The sequence below is a fragment of the Excalfactoria chinensis genome, chromosome 2, assembly GCF_039878825.1.
Source record: "Excalfactoria chinensis isolate bCotChi1 chromosome 2, bCotChi1.hap2, whole genome shotgun sequence".
NCBI lineage: Eukaryota > Metazoa > Chordata > Aves > Galliformes > Phasianidae > Excalfactoria > Excalfactoria chinensis.
The window spans coordinates 129,633,337-129,655,379 of record NC_092826.1 but is presented as its reverse complement, the minus strand read 5'-3'; the positions used below and the strand labels follow the sequence as shown (position 1 = coordinate 129,655,379).

The following is a 22,043-nucleotide window of genomic DNA, read 5'->3' as shown; positions in this document are numbered from 1 at the left end:
AACCTTTGAACACCTCCAAGGACGGGGCATCCACAACCTCCCTGGGCAGCCTGTTCCAGGACCTCACCACTCTCCTAGTAAAGAACTTCCCCCTAACATCCAACCTAAATCTTCCCTCTTTCAACTTAAATCCATTTCCCCTTGTCCTGGTATTATCAGTCCTTTCAAAGAGTTTACTCCCCTCCTGGATATAGGTTCCCTTCAGGTACTGAAAGGCTGCAATGAGGTCACCCTGCAGCCTTCTCTTCTCCAGGCTGAACAAGCCCAGCTCCCTCAGCCTGTCTTCATAGGCGGGGTGCTCCAGTCCCCTGATCATCTTCATCGCTCTCCTCTGGACCCTTTCCAACAGCTCTATGTCTTTCTTGTTCTGAGGGCTCCATACCTGGACACAGTACTCAGGACTCAGGAATTGAGTCCTCAGGACTCAGTTCCCTTTGCTCTAGTTGGACTTCTCACAGCCTTGATGGAAAACTTGTAAGTTGATTTGTTAGGCTGAGATCTAAGCCAAGTTCTCCAAGAAGACAGGCTGCAAAGCCACGTACACAGAAGTCACTGGAAGTATTCATACAAGTCTCTTAAAATCAGAGAATATTATGATATGGTGACTTAATACATCATGAAAATATAGAATTTAAGAAACAAAACTGCAATGTAACAACTACAGTGTTAATTTATGTACCAAGTTACTTCTTGGAGACCCTGTTTTCTATTCAATTTTAATTGTCAGCTTGATTGAGCAGAGATCTGAAGCACACTGCACAGGAAGAGACAAGTTAGGACCTGCTCTATTTCTGCATCATCCTGAATTATATTTATTGATATTGTCACACTTACAGTATAATGAATGGCTTGTATTTCAAAATCTATTAACATTAACTGATTGTAGGCTTTCACAGTTAATTTTACAAAAGCATAGCCTGGAAAAATAAATCTGAAAGACATTATTAAGATTTCCCCTAAACATAACTGCAACACATATAACACAGAAGTGCCCAGGGCATATTATACCAAATACCGAATCATCAGAGGTTTTAAATGCTAACTGGACTTGCAGATTTTACTGATACCTAATCCTGTAACTTTCGTTCCTATACTCAAAACTGAAGAATACGTTTCTCTTTTCTAACGTGGGAGATAACAGAAAAACTCCCCAAAAAACATTAAAACAAACAAACAAAGTACAGATTTTTCAGGTTTCAGAAGTCCATTTGTTTTTATTAGACATCTTCAGTACAAGTATACATACCTGTTTTTGATGTGGTAATATATTGCAAGAGCTACACTGTAAAGAAAAATATAAAGTTAATATTTCATGTATTATTTGCAATGTTAGCACTTAAAATTCAAACCTAGCAGAACGTATGACAAAAAGTAAGCTCAATGCCTTTTTATTTCTGTTCATTACTGGATGCCAGGAAAAAAAAGCTGTAAACAGATTTAGAATATTTATCCAGCACAAAGTGGTTCCTTTTCACTATTAATGAAGTACCTTACAAAATACTCAGACTCCACATACCAAGTCATGCACACCTTCAATATAAAGTGCACCTCCACTAAGGTCAATGGTAAAACATTATTGATTTCCAGGGCTGAAGGAAGAGCAACACAGCATTGGGCATTCATTCTTATTGTTTGATAAGGGAAAGGGCTTTGAGCAACTTGGTCTAGTGAGAAGTGTCCATTCCAATAGAAGGGAGGTTGGAACTAGATGACCTTAAAGGTCCCTTCCAACACAAACCATTCTATCACTCTATGATGATGCTGTAAGTCTAACTTGAAACATGTTAATCGCCACTGGCTTATGTTTTATACTGACTTGATGTTTAAATGCACTAAGCTCTGGCTCCTTTTATGTAGTTACTCACATGGGAGACTGAAATATTGTGCTCCTGCACTTTTAACAGCATCAAGTTACTTATTTCAACTTGTGGACAATGACTCCCTGAATAACTTACTGCATTATTCATTTCCCATACTCTCAATCATGCACCTAAACACCTCTGCATATATTCTGCACAAAACAAAGTGTCCCTATATTGGCAGAAAGGTAAGTTTTTATTTATACATATAACTGATTGCATTCACATTTGAGAGTGAAGAAAACTAAGACTTGGCTTCTCATAGTTATTCTCCATTTTCCAACTTGTGACTTGAGCTTTATTATAGGGTATTTGCTTCACTGAGGATACAGCTTTAAAGAAAGTTAGAGCAAACGAGCGGCCTCCTTAATTATTCTAACAGCACAAAATCCAACAAAAACTAAAAAGGAATGGGGAGAGAGTTCACTGATTCTATTTGTGGGTGATTTGTTTTGTCAAATTCAATGTAAGTTGCTTATGTATTACACCAATGCAAAACTGCCCTCTTTCCAATTGAAAGCCTTTTAAAAGAATAACTGATTTTTTTCTTACATACATATATTTGATAAAATAAAAATTACTGTGTACTTGAGGACACTCAAAAGACACAGTCCTCACTGAGCACAAAAATCAGATTTATGAATGAATTTAATTTGACTGAAAACTATTTAGTCCTAAAATCTAATTTCAAATGATGCCCCCAGGAACAAACTTGCAGCTCCAGTTCATTTTATGAAAGTGGATGCAAGAACATACATGCAGAGTTCTGCTTGCTGTCCATTTTATTGTTTTTGTAACAAAATGCCAAATTAAATTTAGGAAAATATTTACTCTCCAGAAATCTATACCAGAATCTGAAGGTCTCTCAGAGCTGTAATAGATTAACTCAAACCCAAGTTTTATTTTGCTTTTCATGCACTGGTTCAGCTAGCATTCAGGGTTGCCTTACCTAGCAGCTGACGTAGCTTTCCATCACCATACTCAGCCAGGCCACTCATTCTGAAGACTCCCAGGTAACACACTACTATTTTAAAGCTGTGCATAACATGACCCCAAACAAATAAAGAAGCCAGCCAAAACATATCTCTACAGATCTGCACATGTGCATAGTCAGTCACTGGCAGTGACGCCTAGGAGGGGTGCAGGAAATCAATTTGTTCTACAAAAGCCATAATCCTGCAGTCTCCCCATCTTAATTCTGTTACTCACATGGGGAGATGAGGAAGAAAGAAACTTCTCCTCCAGAGGGCTCATATGCCAGAGTCCAGTTCCTCACCTCACATGACCCTTTCTTCAAACCCTCTGAACCCGTGCAGTTCCCAGCCCTCCCCATGCCAGCTGCCAGGTCCCTCACCTCCCAGAGGCAGCTCCCTCCTCCCCAACCCTGTCCTGAAATGCCACCACTTTGCCCCCAGCTCAGCACCCATGGCCTGTTTTTTTGCTTGCCCTCTCACAGCCCTGCTGCTGGCTCTGTATCTTGGCTGCTGCAGCCCCTTGGACCCTTTTCTTTCCACTAAGAGCCTGAGTTTCTGTGCTGATAGAGGCTTGAAGCTGCACCTCCCTTCACCCACTGGAAAGACTGCACTTCCAGCAATCCCTGTGCAAAGGGATTTAGAGCAAAGAATTGTGAAATTCAGGAGGCGAGAAAGGGAATATCAAAGCCCCCAGAAGATTTTCCACAATTATTTTTAAGTTACTAACTACAGAAAAAGTGTGAGGAAATGCAAGAGTATAACTGCAACCATGATAAACAGCAGAAAATGCCCGAATATTCATTCTCACATTTTTTTCCCTTACTGTACAACATGTAAAGATTAACACACTATTAATACCATTTTTTCTCTAAATGGACAAATACATTAGCGAAACCTGAAGTGAACATCTGCAGTGTCCCCCAAGGATAAGTCCATGTGGACACCACATACAAAGCTCCTCACTGCTGTGCACGCAAGTACCAGTGTCTCAGTACTGAATAAGGAAATGAATCAGGAGTCAATTAATTTTCATTTCAAACAGAAAACTGGAAGGAAAACTTGGAAAATTAGCATTTTCTCAGGACCAGAATAAAGCCCTCCCATTTCAGAAGTTTATTCAGATTTTCAAAATTACATGAAATCAGGAACAAGTTCACTCATGAGAACTTATCCAAAGCAAGTACTCAATTGAATGCTGAAGCACAAGGATTTCAGCTGCTAGAATTCAAGAACCTTAATTGTTGCTTGCTTGTGAGATATGCAATACTAAGAGTTTGATTCCTCATGAAACTAAAATCCGAGTAGCACCCTTTGCTCATCCAATTCACTGCCTCTAAAGCAGGATACAACTAAACAAATTTACTGCTTTGAAACTTGTCGAGTAATGGTTAAGAAATGTGTACACATATCCAGCATACAATTAAGGTTCAGCTAAATATACACACACATACATATATATATATATATATATATATCTCAAACCCACCATTTGATGGTATACTTGAGGTTCGGTTGACTGACTGTGCTGTCATCCAGGAAAATAGTGGAGCAGGAACTGTACTTTCTTCTCAGCTGTCCAGGAGGATGCTATGGAAAACACACAAAAGAACAATAGCAATTACGTAATACCAAAGCATTTCTCTGAAATGTAAGAATTTTGAGAAAATAAACTTCTTCTGTCTCTCACAATGACAAACACAGTAACGTGATCATGATTTGAAGCAGTTCAGAAAGTTCAAAAATAATTACCACTGCAGAAATTACAACTCCTGCCTAAGCTTTGCCTAATGCTTTCTCCAAGCCTCAGCCCCTCCTCTCCCCCTCCCACAGAACACCATGAAAATCTTTGTGCAGAATTCCTCAAATCAAATACAAAGATTTCGAAAGAAAATACGAACAAGTTCTATGCTCCTGTATTTATTACAAAAGAACAGTTGGAAGAATGAGGATGACACCACATAAGAGATAAAGACTGGTTTAGAAACAGGTGCAAAACTGTGCTTAGGAAAAAAGAGAAATTAAAACAAACAAACAAAAACAGAATGAAAGATGGTAAAGTCATCTTTGTAGTGGAACTAATAGAAACTAAAAGATTAACAGAGAAAATTCACAAAAATTAGTTCACTAAAATAGAATGTTACAGATAGAAAGAAAACCCATAAAAATACATATGAGAAACTCATATGCCCAAAAAAAGATAAGATCGCCTAATTGAAGAAGTTTAAGAGATTTCAATCATACTTCTGCACTACCATAAAAATACACTGGAAAGAACAGCCAGAAATGGCATTCAATGACACTGCTTATTTCAGAAGACTTCTTATAGAGAGATCTCCTTGAGCTGTTTAGAGCAGCCAGCACTTCAGCAGTCTAAGGAGAACTGCTCCATCATACCAGCTAACAGCACTCAGATTCATTAATGCCATTTGATTTTATCCTGATTTATTCTACTTAAACTAGTGAGTAACTTGATCAAGAGGATCCCATCATGGAAGTGGGGGCAAGAGAAATGATGCACTCAACTCAGACTGTGATAGATTTCAAATTCAGCTGGCACACCCACACAAAAATTTTAATTTGCCTTACAATTTAACGTTGTTTTCACAGTTTCAGTTGAGATCCCAATGTCAGTATATCCAGCGGAATGCACAGAGATTTACCAGCTCAGAGTAACTCAGTATCAAGGCTATGGTGCCATTCAGTACATCTTCCCTTGCCTAACTCCAAAACAGGTATTGTTAATAGCACCAGCACTCATTAACATTTAGTACATTCATTAGATTCAGAACAGACAGAACAGACTCTTCACAGACCCATATGCATCCAAGTCAGCTTTCTTTCTATTTTTCCTAACTACGAGCAAAAGAACATTCAAAGTATAGTTGAAAAAATAAATCCTTTTCTGAAGCTCTCACAGTTGTAGCAATGTTATGTTAAAAAGATGTCAAAGAAAAAGGATATTTAAAAGCACTGGAAGTGTTAAAGCCAACAAATATATTATTTGGCATTGATACACATGGGGAAAATTACTAGGGTTGTGGTGAAAATGTGATGTTTCATTGGTTGGAAAGAAAAAAGGGGAATAAAAGAGAGTTATGGACAGAGCATCATTTAAAAAAAAAAAAACAAAGCACATGGAAAGTTCTAATTATACATTTTAAGTGCGAGTGTTTTTTACAGAAGTAGATACCATTTATGATAAGTAGCCTTAGTCCATCCAAAACAAGCATGAGAAAAGCAGAGTAGAACTCTATAGCAATATCACTACCAGATTTAAATTGTCTTACACAAACAGAACTTCAACATTTGAGGCATGCACCTGATTTCTGAAACTACCACATTACAGACCTCCCCTCGGTTCTCTGCCCACATCACACTTTGTTAGGCATAGAACTTTTCACATCACAGAAAAGTCTGTGGTGTCTCATGCCTCACTACCCAATCGTAACCACTTGGCAGTAAGGGGCACTTCTGCCTGTCTGAAAAATGGTTCCAAGTGTAACCCTGCCTGCCACCATGGGTACACATACACATTTTTGCCATGTGAATAACTAACCAATTGATAAAGCAATGCTCCCAGCTTCTACTCTGATGTCCACATGCAAGCATATGGTAAGCAAGATAACAGATGTTATGCCTCTTACAAATTAACAGAAAGCGTATTCACAGTTTCATATTCTAGCTTGACTAAACTGGAAGAAATCTAAAGTCACAAAGACCAGCCAAATAGTCTTTTCTGAACCTCCATAAAATGCTGCAGGTGAACCTTCTCCATCCTAAAAAAGAATTAGCTCAGCATTTAATACCATCCTACAAATAAACCCCAATTCAGTGTTCATTTCAATGGAGTAAGTCCACCCAAAATTGTACAGGAGCCTCACATATCAAATCCATCAAGACTGATTACAAAAATCTTCCATTTATACGAGTCACAGAGGCTGTAACAGATAGGAATCAGAAGAACCGAGACAGAGTATAAAACCTTTCAAAAAATGAGCCAAATTAGTTGGTTCCTCCTCAGCTTCTGTCCCACCACTAAGGCTGACAAGTGAGAAAGAGTTGATGCAGTTCCTGTGATAAACCTTCATATGGAACCATGACAGTGAGTACAGGACATAAGTGGAGCCTCGACAATTCCAGCTAATACAAATAATTACAAAGTCATCTCATTGACAGGGAGTGGGATATTCATTTACATGTGCTATAACTTGCACAAGTAATATTTTGTCCTCAAGCTGTAATTCATACGATACAATGCTTTTTTACTTCAGCAGGACTTCTGACTCCATCTTGCACAGCGCTAAACAAGGATAGCATGGTAGGCTTTTGCCTGTCTGCCTGGAAAGCTGAACTCTATTTACCCGATGATCACTTCCAAATTGGAAAGCTGAAGAAAGGAGTGAATCCACAGAGGTCTTGCCTACTCAGTATTAAATAATGAGCAGTAACTTTGATAATAGAATCGAATCATTCTTTATTAAATTTACAGATGGCATTCACTTGGAGAACAAAATATGTATTAGAAAGCAAAGTTATAATACCAGAACAATCCTGACAAGCCTGGGAAGTGGTCTGCACAAAAACACAACCCTGACATCTATGAAGAACAGATGCAAGGCTATACACTTCAGAGAAGAACCATCTGTCTAAATATAATATGGCGAACAACAGTTGAGCCTTTCATCAGAAAGGATGTGCAGACCACAGGACAACAAATACACTCTTGTTAAAAAAAATAAAAAAAGTAAAATATCATTCGGGACTTATAAATAGAGCTACCTTACGTACAAGGGGATAGAGTCTGCTCAGATGGGATATTACGTCCAGTTTTGACTACTATATTTCAAGAAAGATGAATTGATTTGATCATGAAGGATAATTCTGGGGGAAAGAACAGCAAGATTCAGACATTTGAACTGTTAGATTTAGAAGGAACGACTGGACAAGTCTTCTTAAAGAACAAAGCTGCAACACTTATTCCATGTCATTTTGAAGGGAGTTGGATCATTTTTCTCCATGACCATTGATAAAGGCATGAGAAAGAGCAGATGTATATTGAAGTAGGGAAAATTAAGAATGGACCTGCAATGTTGAGAGGAGGTAATGCCAAAAAAAAATAAAAAAAAATAAAAAAATAATAATAATCTTTTTTAATGGCAGGAATAGCAAAGTTCTACCTTGAATGACTTGAACAACAATAGAATCTTTACCACTGTCAGCGACGGAGATGTGATGAAACAAAATATGGTGCGGGACTCACTTTGCTCTAGGATATGACTTCAGGCTGAAAGCCTCTTGAAATGAAGTCTGGACAGATTTTCTATCATTTTGTGATCTCTTCTATGAGAAAGGATTCACAGGTCTTGACTCCAGAAGCAGTCATTGTTTTCTCATTTCAGTCAAAGAAGTTCATTAAAAATAATGACATGAAGACTACGGCGACAACATAATACTTATTATATTGTGGAATTTCTTTCTTTACAGGAGAAGTGGTATAATGAAGAAAATCCTTTCTAACCTGCTAAGCTTTTGCATGCGCAACAGAACAAGCTGTAAGAGGTCAAGATCCGGTGTGCTTCCATTAGTTACAGGTGTCTAGCTCTTAAAAACAGCAGCTAGGCATCCATGCACAGCTCGTAAGGAAACATCACTTCTTAACTTTTTCCCCAGTTCCACTGTGACACCTTCCAACTTCTCAAATCATGGTTGTGATTTGTATTTAAGATGTTTCAACAGTATGATTTATTTGAATCTTACATAAAATGCATCTTATCGGTAATAGAGAGACTTAGTTTGCCTGATATTTGGTTTTCTTGGAAAAAGGGCAGAGAAACTAAGTCATAACCATACAAGCTGTGCCAAAATGTTTCTACATACCTGTTATGACAGAAATCACAAGGAATTCCTAACTAATTCACGCTGAATATAAATGAGAGGATGACTGCCTCTCAGGATTCATTTTAATTCATGCTGATGTTAAATTTGCAGAGGATGGGGAAGTTTCCTTTTTTTTTTTTTTTTTTTTTTTTTTTTATAAACATGGTCATCTTAGGGTGCTCTTGGGTAGAAATAGACCTTACACAGAATTGTCCAGAATTGGTACACGCCAGTTCTGTCCTGGATGCTATTTAGCAGCCGTAGTATGGCACTCTGCCCTGACGCTCAGCAGCATTTGTCACTTGGGCACAGCACTCCTCTAATGAAGTTTTCCAGCTCTTACTCCAGAGCTGCCTTGAGTCAGTTTCCAGTTCAGCAGAGCAACTTCAGTCATTTTCAGTACATTTTTCCACTTGTTCATCAAAAGATAACTTCCAGCTTCTGCCTCAATATTGGTATTCTCTCTTCTATCAAACCAGGTGCCTTTGCTTAGAAGTTTCAGAAGGTGCTGTGAAAACACATCACTTCCATGGAAAATCTGAGGCCATCTTGCGCCCATGTGCAGAGACATGTTCAGCAGCTTCAAGGCAGCAGAGACTGGCCAAAACATAACTTGGCAGAAGTGTCATAGAAAGGTATACACAGGACAGATTACAACAGCAAGCAAGACTGCTCCTGGCAGAAAAGGGAGGTTCTGAACTCAGGGATCTTCTGTTGCCTCAGGGTATGATTTAGTAATGACAAAATCTTTCAGAGAAGGAACACAACTTTATAGGTCAACAAAGGGCCTCCAAAATCAATCAAGCTGTGCACTGCTCTGCAAAACTCTGCATTTACTTTTATCTTGCATATTGTTTTGCTACAACACAACTATCTATATTAAGTGGCTAGAGTACAGTATATTTACCTGAACAAAAGTAAACACTAATGTATGCTTACACTTCGCTGCCAAAATCTACAATAAAAATTGAAATGAAATCCAGACCAACTACGCTTACATAATATCTACTCTATCTAACCAGTCTATGGCATGATCCAGCCTTGTTCTCAGTTGGTTTGTCTCATCAGTGTTTTGGTAATATTCAAAACTGATGCCTTTGGCTACATCCCTACTTGTAGTTATTTCAAAATCTCTAAGCTTGTCCTTGCTCTCATCTAATACAGAAAGCTGCATTAGGTCCCACTGAGCTCCAGGAGGGCTCTAGTAAATTCTTCTGTAGCACACACAGACCTCAATAAAACATAGGTAAAGCACCATGAAGAGATTAAATATTCATGTGAAATTAAAAGTAGCTCAAAGGCTTATATTTACATATTGCTGGTGTTGTGTAATTCGACCAGAGGGACTTTACCAGGCTCCCAGTGAAGCAACTACTACACAGTCATCTTGTAAACTAATTTTCCCGTGTTCTCACCCCACCTTAAAATTTGCCTTTGCCTCTTCCCCTACTTTATAGAATTTACTGCCTTGAGGCTGACAGGAGTAGTTATAAAGCCTTCACCTTAGTGGACATAAAAGAATACAGCTGAAAGATATTAGGAAAAGAAAAAAAACAAACCACAAAACATTTCAATTCAGCCAAGACAGACAGAACTTGAGGATTCTAACTTACAGGAAAGCCTTAAAAAGCATCCTGAACAGTGTTTGTAAGGAATGGCATTGGTACAGTGAACCTGCCAGATGGACCAGACAGCCTAGAAGGGTGCCGGTGCCTCTGGTGCTGCTGATCTGTGATCTTGCAATGGAGAGGAGCAAAGACCAGATTAAGCAGTCTGCAGGAGAGCTGCAAGAGCACCTGAGAAGCCTCTAATCTACCTTCCAGTTTATCTTGTTCTTTTATTTGAGTAAGGAATGTTAATTAAAATATCTTCAAGAATTTGGCCAGCAATAATAAACGTTTCAATAGCCAGCCTCAGGCAGTCCACGTAATGCAAACTTAATCTCATATTTTATGCTGTGCTTTGTTCAGCCTGGAGAAGAGAAGGCTCAGGGGAGACCTTATAGCTCTCTATAACTTCCTGAAGGGAGGTTGTGGTGAGCTGGGGATTGGCCTTTTCTCTCGTGTAGACAGTGATAGAACTAGAGGGAATGGTTTCAAGCTGTGACAGGGGAGGTTCAAAGAAGCGTTTGGATGTTGCATTGAGGAATACGGTTTAGCTGGGAAGTATTGGTAATGGTTGGACTAGATGATCTCCTAGGTCTTTTCCAACCTGAAAAATTCTGTGATTCTGTATTTTTCATGGATTAAAGTACCTTCTCAGACTGCGTTCCCATTTCAGTATGTACCATATTTACTCTCACAATCACTAGCTGAAAGTATCTGATCACCAGTTGTACACATGGTAGTCTCACAAAAAGGAAACAGAACAGCCTCTTGATCCATTCTGACAGGAAAATTTGGGGGCTACACAGTAGCAAATAAACACATCTCATTTCAAGCATGCAGAGAGGTTCACAGAAAGTGCTTGTGCCACAGTGCTTATACCACAGGGCCCCTCTGTTCCCTGCAAGCCCCACCAGCAGGTCTGCCTGTAGGAAGATGCTTCCCTGGCCAGAAATCGCAGGGGACCACTCATAGGGACAGTTTTCATGACTAATACCCAGGAGCTTCTTCCCCAACTGCCAAAAAAACTGTGGTCTATACACATATGCTCCCACATTTTCACTGCATGTTACTGTTAATAAACACCAATTAGATTATAAAAGCATATACAGTCAAGGAAAAGAAAGTTCATCAGGGGGAAAAAATAAAATAAAATCATTTTTCATCTTGTCTGAATGGGAAGATTTAAAAATCTTTACAAAGAAAACAACCTTTTCCTGCCCTGATCCTGCAAAATAAAACCATGCAGTACAAAAAAGCCTAGTTTCTGCAAGTAACAATAAAACATCCATCTTTCTCCACCCTCCCCCACTAAAAGCACAACGTGTATCTTCCTGTTTGCTTTCCATGTCCAGGCACAGATACCGATGCAATCTTCTCACTAAGAAAGGAAACGCCTCTGTCTCAGACTGCATCTCCATCCCCCTCAGCAGCCTTACTAAGCAGACTGAAAAAAATAAAAGACAAGCTCACACTGAAGAAGCACCAAAGGTATAACAAAGTACAACAGCTGCCAGTTCAATGGGAAAGTAATGTGCTACAGCTGCTCAGAAATTAAAATAGGCTGGAAGAAAGCAAGCACGTCAGATAGGCTGTCGGTGGGTAACTCCCTCACTTTCAGCCCCTATGGAAGATGAGCACTGCAGTTGTGCAAAGGCTTCAACACCATCCTAAAGCTGTCATCCCCCCAGACTCTGGGGGAAAACAGAGAGATGACGGCTTCACCACGGCACCTGTCAGCCCTGCGTTCAGTACTTCCCCACCCAAAAAGAACAGCTGCTATCTTCTCCCATCACACCTACTGACAAGGTGAAGCTGAGGCTTGGAAACTGCCAGCCTGTGGCAAAGCACAGTAAATCTAAGCAGGAGCCCACTGTTTGTTTGGGGATAAAAGGGAACTATCCAGCCAATGAAAATAAGCTGCAAACAAGAGCAAGCAAGAAAGGAAAATGGCTTGATCACAGTGAGAAAATGAATTTTTAAAAGAATAATATAACAGGAAAAACAAGAGCACAGTTAACACTTCAACAGATTTCTGGAAGCTTCCACAAGATTATTCCAGAAAATGTCACTGTTACATACAACCAAAGAGTCAGTTTTTACTTATTTTCCATTTCTCCCAGTTAATGCTTTGAAACTATATTTGTGTAAGGTACCATTCTCACCTGCTGCTATACAGACCTAGACAGGCAGTTTAAAAAGTACAATATTTACTGATATTTCTCTTGCTACCCACATTGATTGTGCTTGGGAGATATTCAGCTTTTCCTACAAAATAATATACTGCACAACAGGATAAAAATAAAATAAAATTAAATTAAATATTCCTGGTTATTTGACAAAAAAGGGAATAAATATACACAGACCTAGAAACTCAAAAGAAAAGATGATATTATGGAAAAAAGACAAAAGAAAAGAGTGCTAAGTTATGGCGAGGAGCTCTTATAGAAAGAAAACAACACTCCAAAACATATCTCCTCCAGCTTGCTACCTTAAGAGCAAAGATGCAGACACTGCATTGAAGGAAACAGATGAGCAGCAACAGCTCCGGTTAGAAATGACCTTAACATACATAGAAAAAGTGTGAAGAAGAAATAGCCAACCAATAGAGCATATTGTAAATTCATTCACCCCATGACTTATCATATACATTTGCTGAATCTAACTATTTCCTCAGATTTCTTCAACCAAGGTAGTCTAGGAACTAGTGGCTACTGGCATCCTACAAACCCAACAGGACTCCTGGCTGTATACAGAAGGCCACAGAAACCACTTCAAAAATGACCAGCAGTTTATACGTCAGCTTTAGCATATCAAATACTTCAGAGGCGCTGAATTATTACCTACAGGTGTGCTATAGTCAACCATATCTCACTTAAGATGTTAACAAATTAAATATCACAGGCCACACTTGAAAATATGGCTTATCTTTGGATATTGGCTAAGAACGTCACTAATGTGTATGGACACACACACCAAACTATAGGAAAAACTTCAGCTTCATAAGACTGATTTTTTCTTTATTTTATCAGCTTTGTAATTCAGAAGAGGTACTTTATAAGTACAAAGAAGTCAGATTTTAGTAATAAATCAGATTGAGAGAAGTTTATATCACTACAAGCTTAGTTAGTGCTTTAAATAATACTTAAAAAAAGGAAAAAAGGAAAAGGTATATTCCCTAGGGTATCAAATGCATGAGCTGTTGCGTCCAGATGCCTACAATGCAATTCCTTAGTGGCGTGATCATCCTTCCCCTTCCTGTAACAAACCTAACCCTGCCTAAAAACATTTTGTATCAGAATTCGCAACAGTGCGCTCATAGCAGAATTTGTGAGTTACCTCTGTTCAACCAGCCACAGAAATCCAGCCTCAGTCTTTTCTAGTGCAGAACATACCTTCTGCATGGCATGAAAAGATACTGGGACACATAAGAATGTCACCCACATGGTGAGGTGGCTTGTCACAGACACTCTTAATACCCTGATTTGCAGTGACCGTATATTTTTGCATTCAAGACTCCAAGTTTAAGGCTAAAAAGCCTGCTGGAAATGACTGAATATACATTATTACATTTATAGCACATTGACTCTACTATTTCATAACAATACTATTATAATACTAACTACTCTCACATGCACTGTAAACAGTAGAAATGTTTCGGAGAGGAATAGAAGTGGGAAGCAGACAGTATCTGCTGATCTGGTGCAGCCAACTGTGCAGACCATACAAACTTCATAGTAACTCATGACTTTCTCAAAATCTTGGGAAACTGTGAAAACTTCAGCTTGCTTTTAAAGCGAGGCCATAGTTTCAGAAACACTAAATGAGCACAAACCTGTTGTGTACAGACATGAAGCTATCCCGCTTTGTCACCCCACTCAGCTGCTCATTTCAGCCTCTTTGCCACCCTCTCTTTGTGTGGGTGCAAGCACTGATGTAAATCACATTGAGGAACAAATACATTTTTGCTTGTAGCTATGCTGAATCTACTTATACCCTAAACCAGGTTAGCCACAGCCACGCAAGCATCAGCACCAGCACAAGAGGAGAGGAGAGCTATAAACCAAATCCCACTCTTTCAGCAGCTGTACCAGTTTAAAAATGGCTTGTGAAATTATGGATTATAATTTCAGATAGGAAAAAAAAAAATAAATAAATAAAAAAATTGTGAACTTCACCCCATTTCACCCTAAAGACAAAAATCATTTGAGAAACAATAATTTCTTTCCTTCCTCCACTTCACTGGGGTATGACTCTGGGTACTTCAGCATAAGGCTTAACATTTGGACCTGCTGGTTCCAGATGCTTTGGTAGTGCAAATGATGCTAGGAGGGGAAAGACCCTGATCCTGTACCCAAAGTTCAATATGGGAGATTTGCTCTCAGCTTCACTGGGAATTCAGTTCAAACACAGGAGAACTAAACTGAAAAATGCCCAGGGTACATAAGCGTACCAAAACTCCATGTTCACACTGAGCACATACCACATAACAAATACACATATACATTGCATCAGCAATGGTTGGGCATTTCAAGACTTCTGTGTAAAAATGGAATGCCACAGACTCTCTGACAACAGCAAGCTTACATACAAATGCAGTTTAACGTTTTGTGACTTTTGTTTTGGATTAATTTTGAAAAACCATACCAGTGTCTGCAGCTCTTCATTCCAGCTAGCAGCTGCCTGCACACGCTGGTTATGAGCACAGCACTACCTCAGAACAACAGATCCATTCCACTATCTCAGTAGCTGTGACCTATGCTTCTGGATCCTGATGCAGAGCAGACTTCTGAAGCATCAGCATCCTCTCACCAGTATGGAAATCATATGTAAAAACTCTTATTTACTGTATAATATAGACAACAAGGAGAAAGCTGCATAGCGAGGCATTTTCACTTACGTGGTTTATATAGAGACTCTTGCGTTTTTCTCTCACTGCAAAAACACAAAATATGATAGAAATATTACATGACTATTTTTCCTGATTAAGCTTCTTACATACCATTTATAATAAAAAGAACAGGAGGCTATCTACGTATGACATTGTCATTGCTCTTGCACTAACCATGTATACTTATATACCGAATACGGAATAAACATGTATTTGTATGTTTAAAGGCATTTACGCTCACTAGTGTGGTGATGGATTGAAATTCTCATCCATTTGGGTATTCACTAGGCATTGGTACACATGGGAAGGTTAATAGCAGCAAGCTACAGTCCAAGTCAGCAATGGATCAGTCATCCTTCACCAGAGATCTCTGCAGATACCCTGCATCAGGAATACCTTCATGCAAGATACCTCAAAGTGCTTTGAAAACATATTTGCATTATACCACTGCCTTCTCTAATGGTAAGGTGTAAGCCTGAAGCTGCTACTCAGGTCAGATGTAACAATGAAAGTTGGCGAGTAGAACTAGTCATCACAAGCAAGGGTTGCAAGTCAAGGCCAGAGTGAGCAGTCAAAATACTCAGTAAACAGCAGCAACAAAGGAACATGTACAGTCTTAACATCAGGCAAATGTTTATTACAGTTGATGAAATACATTCTATGTAAATTTTTCATCACTTTCCAAATTAACTCACCCCGTAGAGCCTGTGGAGCTCCCTTCCCATGAAAATACCAAAGCATTTAGGATACGAGTTTGGAGGCAACTAATACATAAATCAAACTGCAGGATTAAAGTAATAATGGTTTCATGCTGTAGATGATTAAATGCACTTCGGTGCACTATGATTTGAAAGCTATGCAACCCAATGCACTTAGCAAAATAAGAGTGTTTGCAATGGTGGGATAGCCTGTCCATTCCCTGTTGGATGAGAAGCCATTACTTGTGACTCATTTATTTTTTAAAAGCAAGCAATCTAACATAAACAAGGCTGTACATGTGGATACTGTGAAATAATTGTTTAATGCAGACATAAAACAAAAACAAAGTAATAAAATACTTGAAAAAATCCTTACATAATTTTCCTCCCAGGGAGCAGAAAGGAGAATCACACATGACAGATGTTAGCCATGTCACTTAGTACATGCTCAGATCCACAGTTATGGACATTGTATAGGAGACAGAATAAAACAGGAACAGCAGGAGAATTCAGGTTGTTGAGTAAATAGTTAAACTGCTTGAAATCCTACTAAAACACTGAGCTACACTGAAGTTCCATACACCGCATTTACAACCAGAAAAAGACATAAGTAATCTAAAGGGAAACAACAAAATGATAGTTGGTACTTCTAAGAATAGAGAAATTATTTGTCAAGCATTGCATATTGCAATATACAGGCAATAAACAATTCTGATAAGTTGCATGTAAAGCTAATAGAGTACATAAGTGAAAATTAACAGCTATTAACTGTGACATTTCAAACACAGTTAAATATTTAACTGACAACAATCTCAATTACCCCTCAAACAAAATTATTATGGACAAAACCCAACAAACACAGTCTGCACGTAAACTCCAAATCTCATTTTTAAATACCTCTTTTTCCTCTGTCTCAGACTTTATCTTCTGTATTTTTACTTGTACCCATTACACTACTCTATTCCCTATGAGTACTATTGTATACCAAAGCAAGAATGTCACTTGCAGCTCTTACAGCTATTTCCAATCTCCAGAAAAATATACCATGCATTTATACACACCTTGCACTTCGCCCTGTTCAAACATCAATTTGTGCCACACAGTTTTCCAAGCACCACCTTGACTCTTTCCCTTCTTTTTCACATATAATAGAAATTTCATTAGCTTTCACTGTCCAGTGAGGGACTACAAGAAAGCAGCTGTGCCTTCATGCTTCTGGACCATTCTATCACAGCCTGAAGCTCAACTCTTACCAGAACATATACCAATGGGAAATGCAGCATAGTAGAAACTCATTTTGTCACAACTGCTTTCTTTTGTGCTCACAACCCTCCCTTTAGACAAAGTACTGACAATTACTGCAAGAAGCAGAAAGTTGTTTCTGCCAGCCTTACACTGGAACTATTGTAAAGAGGTAAGTCTCTGCTCTTTGGCTCCAGTGAGTGTAGAGATATTTTGCAGTGCTCACTTCAGCAGACGGCAGGCTGTAGCTTTATAATTAACCATCATTTTGAAGCATGAACTGCAACTCTGGGCTTTTGACTTTCAGCAATGGGTTTTGGATGAAACGAAGCTGAACAGATTTATAGTCACAGTTTAAACAACTAAATGAAGAAACTTGTATCTTCTAACATTTTTAACACTTGAAAATTGGAATGGAATTCTTCAAGTCAAGACTGATATCTGAGATGCTGCCAAATGTTCTTAATTTTCCTCATTTCTCATTCCTTCAGGCACTTCCTATTGTTATTGACGAACTTTTGCTAGAGTATGAAAACATATTATCCTGGAATAAAAAGGAGTGAGGAAATGCACACGTATGCATACATGTATGTGTGTGAATAATCACGTATGCATTTTTCATTGAGCTGTAACATAAATCTCACTCGTGTAATTTCTATAGGAAACCTTAATGTTACCCATATCAGCAAGGAGGACAAAATCACTGAGGATTATGTCAATGAAGATTTCTTACATTTTGTTTGCAGACCATTTTGTCTTGTCTGAGAAACAGGAAACTTACCCTAGTTAATAAAAATAAAATGCACCCTAATTCACATCTATCCAAATTCAAATAAATATGGTTTCAAAATGTGCTTTGTCTAAAGCCAATTGTTACATTTGCATTGCAAAAAATTTAACCAATGAACTCCACATGTAAAACTTAATGTAAGTTAGGAAAAGAGAAGAGCTGTAACCCACTTGTAGGAAAGATCATTACCAGCACCATGGAAAAACAATTGTGCTCTTGCTATTGTAAAGAAAGGAAATTATGCTATTGTAGCACTGAGGCTTGGAAATCCCAGCTTAACCACCAGCAGGTTCTGAATAGTGCAGGGCATTTTAGTTACCTAGCTCATCCTTTTACAGGCCAAATTCACCAAGCAAGAACTGGCATAAGGCATTCAAATAGGATAAAGGTATGAAAGGTGACATCCTCTATTGTCTACCCATGTAGGGAGAACTCTCATGTAAGACTAAGCACCTGGAGAACTCCCATAATGCATTGGAAACATATAGAAATGCTATTTTAGTTACATATCAAATAAATATCTATTGTGCCTTCGATTTATTCTTTGGAGTTATCGAATTCTCAGGTAATTAGGGGTACACTGAAACTACTGACTATGAGAGACAATACAGATCTAGATGCTGGCATTTAAGTCACACAGAACAGTGAAAAATTCTGACCATGTAGCATCCAAAGATGCTTCACGCTGTTTCATTATATTTATTGTAGTTAGCCTGTTGCTCTTCACTTACATGTTGCTCACAAACAGCTCAAAGAGCAGCTCCCCTGCTAAGACCACAAGATCACCAATGACGCTGTAAGAGCACAGCATTACTAGAAAGCCAGACATGGGTTACTGGAAAGCCAGATGTGGAGCTGCCTGAAGGTGATGCTGCCAAGTCACTCTTCCATGTAGTAATGAACTTGGCCCTTTCCCACTATACAAATACATAACGAACACCCAAGAGCCACAGCCAGATCCTGGACAAAACCTGAAGTCCAAATATGTCTCAGCTCTCTAAAATATAAATTTTAAACACCTTTAGTTCCTGATGATAAAAATACTTCCATTTACAGTTAACTACAGGAAGGTTTGTCAACCCAACACTGTATAATAATGGAAAGTGGTAGCTACATGCCCCAATTAGGTGTTTTCATCATTACCAGTGCAGCTCTCCCCTTCTACACTGACTTTAGACCTAGGAGATCTCTTTGGCTGCACAGCAGGCTGCCAGAATACAATTCTACATACCTCAAAAAACAAACAAAACAAACAAACAAACAAACAAAAAAACACCTTATATTTTCCCCTTACATGCATTCTAATGCATTTGGTATTAGGCAATATCCCTGAACAGTATGATAAGTCTTAACAGTTCACTTATTGCCACAACAGGCCCAAAGTACAGCAAAATGCTTCTAGTGGGGCAACACACCATCATAATGGGATGGTTCTTGGCAATACATCAGCAGATAAATATTCACAAAACCTTTTTCTTTTGTACAAGCCTTTGGATTTTTATCACTACGAATAGCCAAACAGATCTTAAAACCTTGTTTTAGAAGTTATATAAATTCACTTTTCTCACTCAAAAAATTATGTAGAGTTCTTTGTATCACTTACATTAGAATAAGGTTTCAGACACCAACTCTAGATTGGGTGTAAACCATACATGTTCAACCCACCAGTTTTATAGTTTCGTTGCCCTCATTTTTTTAATGTTTCAGTGAAGCATATATATAAAAACAAGATGTTATTTATACACGTTAACCATATTCCCGAAGTTACACGCGGCCCAAGGTAATTTCTCTTCAATCAGTGTGGCCCAGGGAAGCCAAAAGGTTGGACAATCCTGGTGTACACAGTCATTTAAAAATCTGTGCAGTTAACTCTGTACTGCAATAGATTTATCACTAGTATTGCAGTGAAGAGCAATTATCAGGTGTGATCAAAATTTCATTTGTTACAACTGAATTTTGGCCTTTTTTTCCTCCAACAAAATTTAATGAGAAACAGGTAGTATCCACAAGGGACTGCACAGTCTCAAAACTCCATAAAAATAAACATCAGTCTTGACAACACAGTATACTATGGAACTGTTATCATATTCATTTTATAGATTACCAAACCAGACCAGAATGGCACATCACATCAAAAAACACACTGTAAGCCACTGACAGAATCAGAACTGAATGCAGGACAGTCTGAAGGGCAAAAGTACTCAAGTAATCAACCCTTCAATCAGAACCTAAATGCAGTCTCTTTGCACTAGTCAAGCTCAAAAATTAGCACAAAATATATTTCTAAGTGATGTGCTTGACACTGTAATTTACTATGTAAATCAAAAATGACATTTATAAGTAACAGAAAGAAGGACAAAGAATCCATACACTCAGAATTACAACGTAGGAAATGCTTTGAAAGTCTTGGTAGAAAATAATGCCTTTTGCAACAATTATTCTCATCTACTTCTAAAAGAACATGTCATACATGTCCAGCAGGGAATAAAAGTTCCAGAGTAAATGGCTTCTGTTCTGCTACATCTATCAAGAAGCCTGCTTAACAGACGTAGTTCCAGAGTGATCATCTTGTTGACAATTAAAACCCCAAAAACTCCAGACAAATATATGATTATTTCAAATCCATGAGAGAAAAAGACAGAACCGTTGAGTGGGAGGTGAGTTGTTTAGTTATTAAAATCTAGTACTGAACTCATCCACATATCAGCTATAGCAGAGGAAACTCTGGATGGTCTTCTTAGATAATGCAAACAGGTGTTTTTTCAGTAAAATACTAAAAAATTGCATTTCTCAGAACGTTGGCCTTCTGTTCAGAGATTTAGAAGAAAAACAAACCAAAAAAACATGGCTGCACAGAAAATTTTGCACTTAGGGAAAATATTTTTGATTATATTCAACTTTATCTGTGACAAACTGGAACTTACAATTTCAACATGACCTTCTACTATTAACTCTGACAAAATAATAATTAATTTGGCTTCTTTGAACTCTAATACAGCGCCTATGAAAGCCTCTTTTTTGGTGGGAGGGGAATATTTTATTCATTAGCTACCACATGCATTCTAACAAAGAGTTTAGAGATAACTGCAATAATAAATACAGCAATAAGTTCAGTAACCTACCATCTGTTTGAGATTTACTGAGAAATATCGTACTGGCCCGTGGATGGTCTGATGGGTTGAATTCCATGTTCAGATCTGGAAAGAAACAAAGAAAAAATAGCATGTTAAACATTTAACATTTAAGCATACTCAGATTTTCTTATATTTTCTTTTTTATAAGACCAAGATTACACACTTAAGCAGCTACTGTAAAATGAAATCAATGTTGAAGATTAGTTTCTTTTTTTGTTGTTTTTGTTTTTTACCCTTTTTCACACCAGTAGTTGCTTTGGCATGCAAATTGTTTGCATCAACACAGCCTTGGGATTAGTCTTTGCTTTTAAGGGCTATTTTGCTTTCGGATAAAAATAGATAAAGCAGCTTGGGAAGTCTGTATATAACAAGTCAAGAATTATCTATTTTCCATTAGTTAGTTTCCTTCTCCATACCCTGAAGCCACTGCTAAGCAGAGGAACACAGCTTGTTGTATGTAATTATAGAAGAATGAAGTATTCTAAAGTAAATATTCATCAGATAGGTTTCCATAATTAGATGTGATTAAATAAGCAGTTGTTGAAGCTGAATTTTTCTTGCACTCCCCACATGAGTACAACATGAATTCTCCTATATTCCTCTTGATCTCTACAGATACATTCCTTTCAACTTGATAGAGGCTTTTACGCAACACTACATACAAGCACTGATAAGCTTGTCTTTGGTAACTAACTCAGGCTTTCTAAATTTCTCACTCCCCTCCATCTGTGACAACTCAGAACAGAGAATTAAGCGTCAAGTCTTACAAAAACAACAACAAAAGAAATACTTCTGCCCAAGGGTCAAGTTCTCTCATCTGCAACTTTCTCTCTTACTTCACCATCCATCAACCATGCTCCATTTTTCATTCCCCTTCCATTTATAATTCTACTAGGCCTTCCCACATTTTTCTCCTGATCATTTCTCTCTAAAAAAATTATCTTCTATCTGTCCTTTCTGGCATTTGTGATCTC

The 22,043-nt window shown here is 38.2% G+C and overlaps 1 protein-coding gene across 6 annotated transcripts in view; it reads right to left on the bottom strand.

The window, feature by feature from the left end:
- The window catches only part of CCNY (cyclin Y), a 110,951-nt gene that overhangs the window by 25,308 nt on the left and 63,600 nt on the right, over positions 1-22,043 (bottom strand). The window contains exons 2-6 of one of the 6 annotated variants that reach the window (XM_072329518.1): positions 21,059-21,132; positions 16,280-16,358; positions 15,215-15,249; positions 4,320-4,420; positions 1,247-1,282 (exon numbers count right to left, since the gene is read on the bottom strand). In XM_072329518.1, coding sequence (XP_072185619.1) covers positions 1,247-1,282; positions 4,320-4,420; positions 15,215-15,249; positions 16,280-16,319 — 212 coding nt within the window. In that variant the 5' untranslated portion in view covers positions 16,320-16,358; positions 21,059-21,132. Of the gene's footprint in view, positions 1-1,246; positions 1,283-4,319; positions 4,421-15,214; positions 15,250-16,279; positions 16,359-21,057; positions 21,134-22,043 lie in introns of those variants that run through there. The other 5 variants (XM_072329517.1, XM_072329520.1, XM_072329521.1 and 2 more) reach the window with 5 other exon arrangements.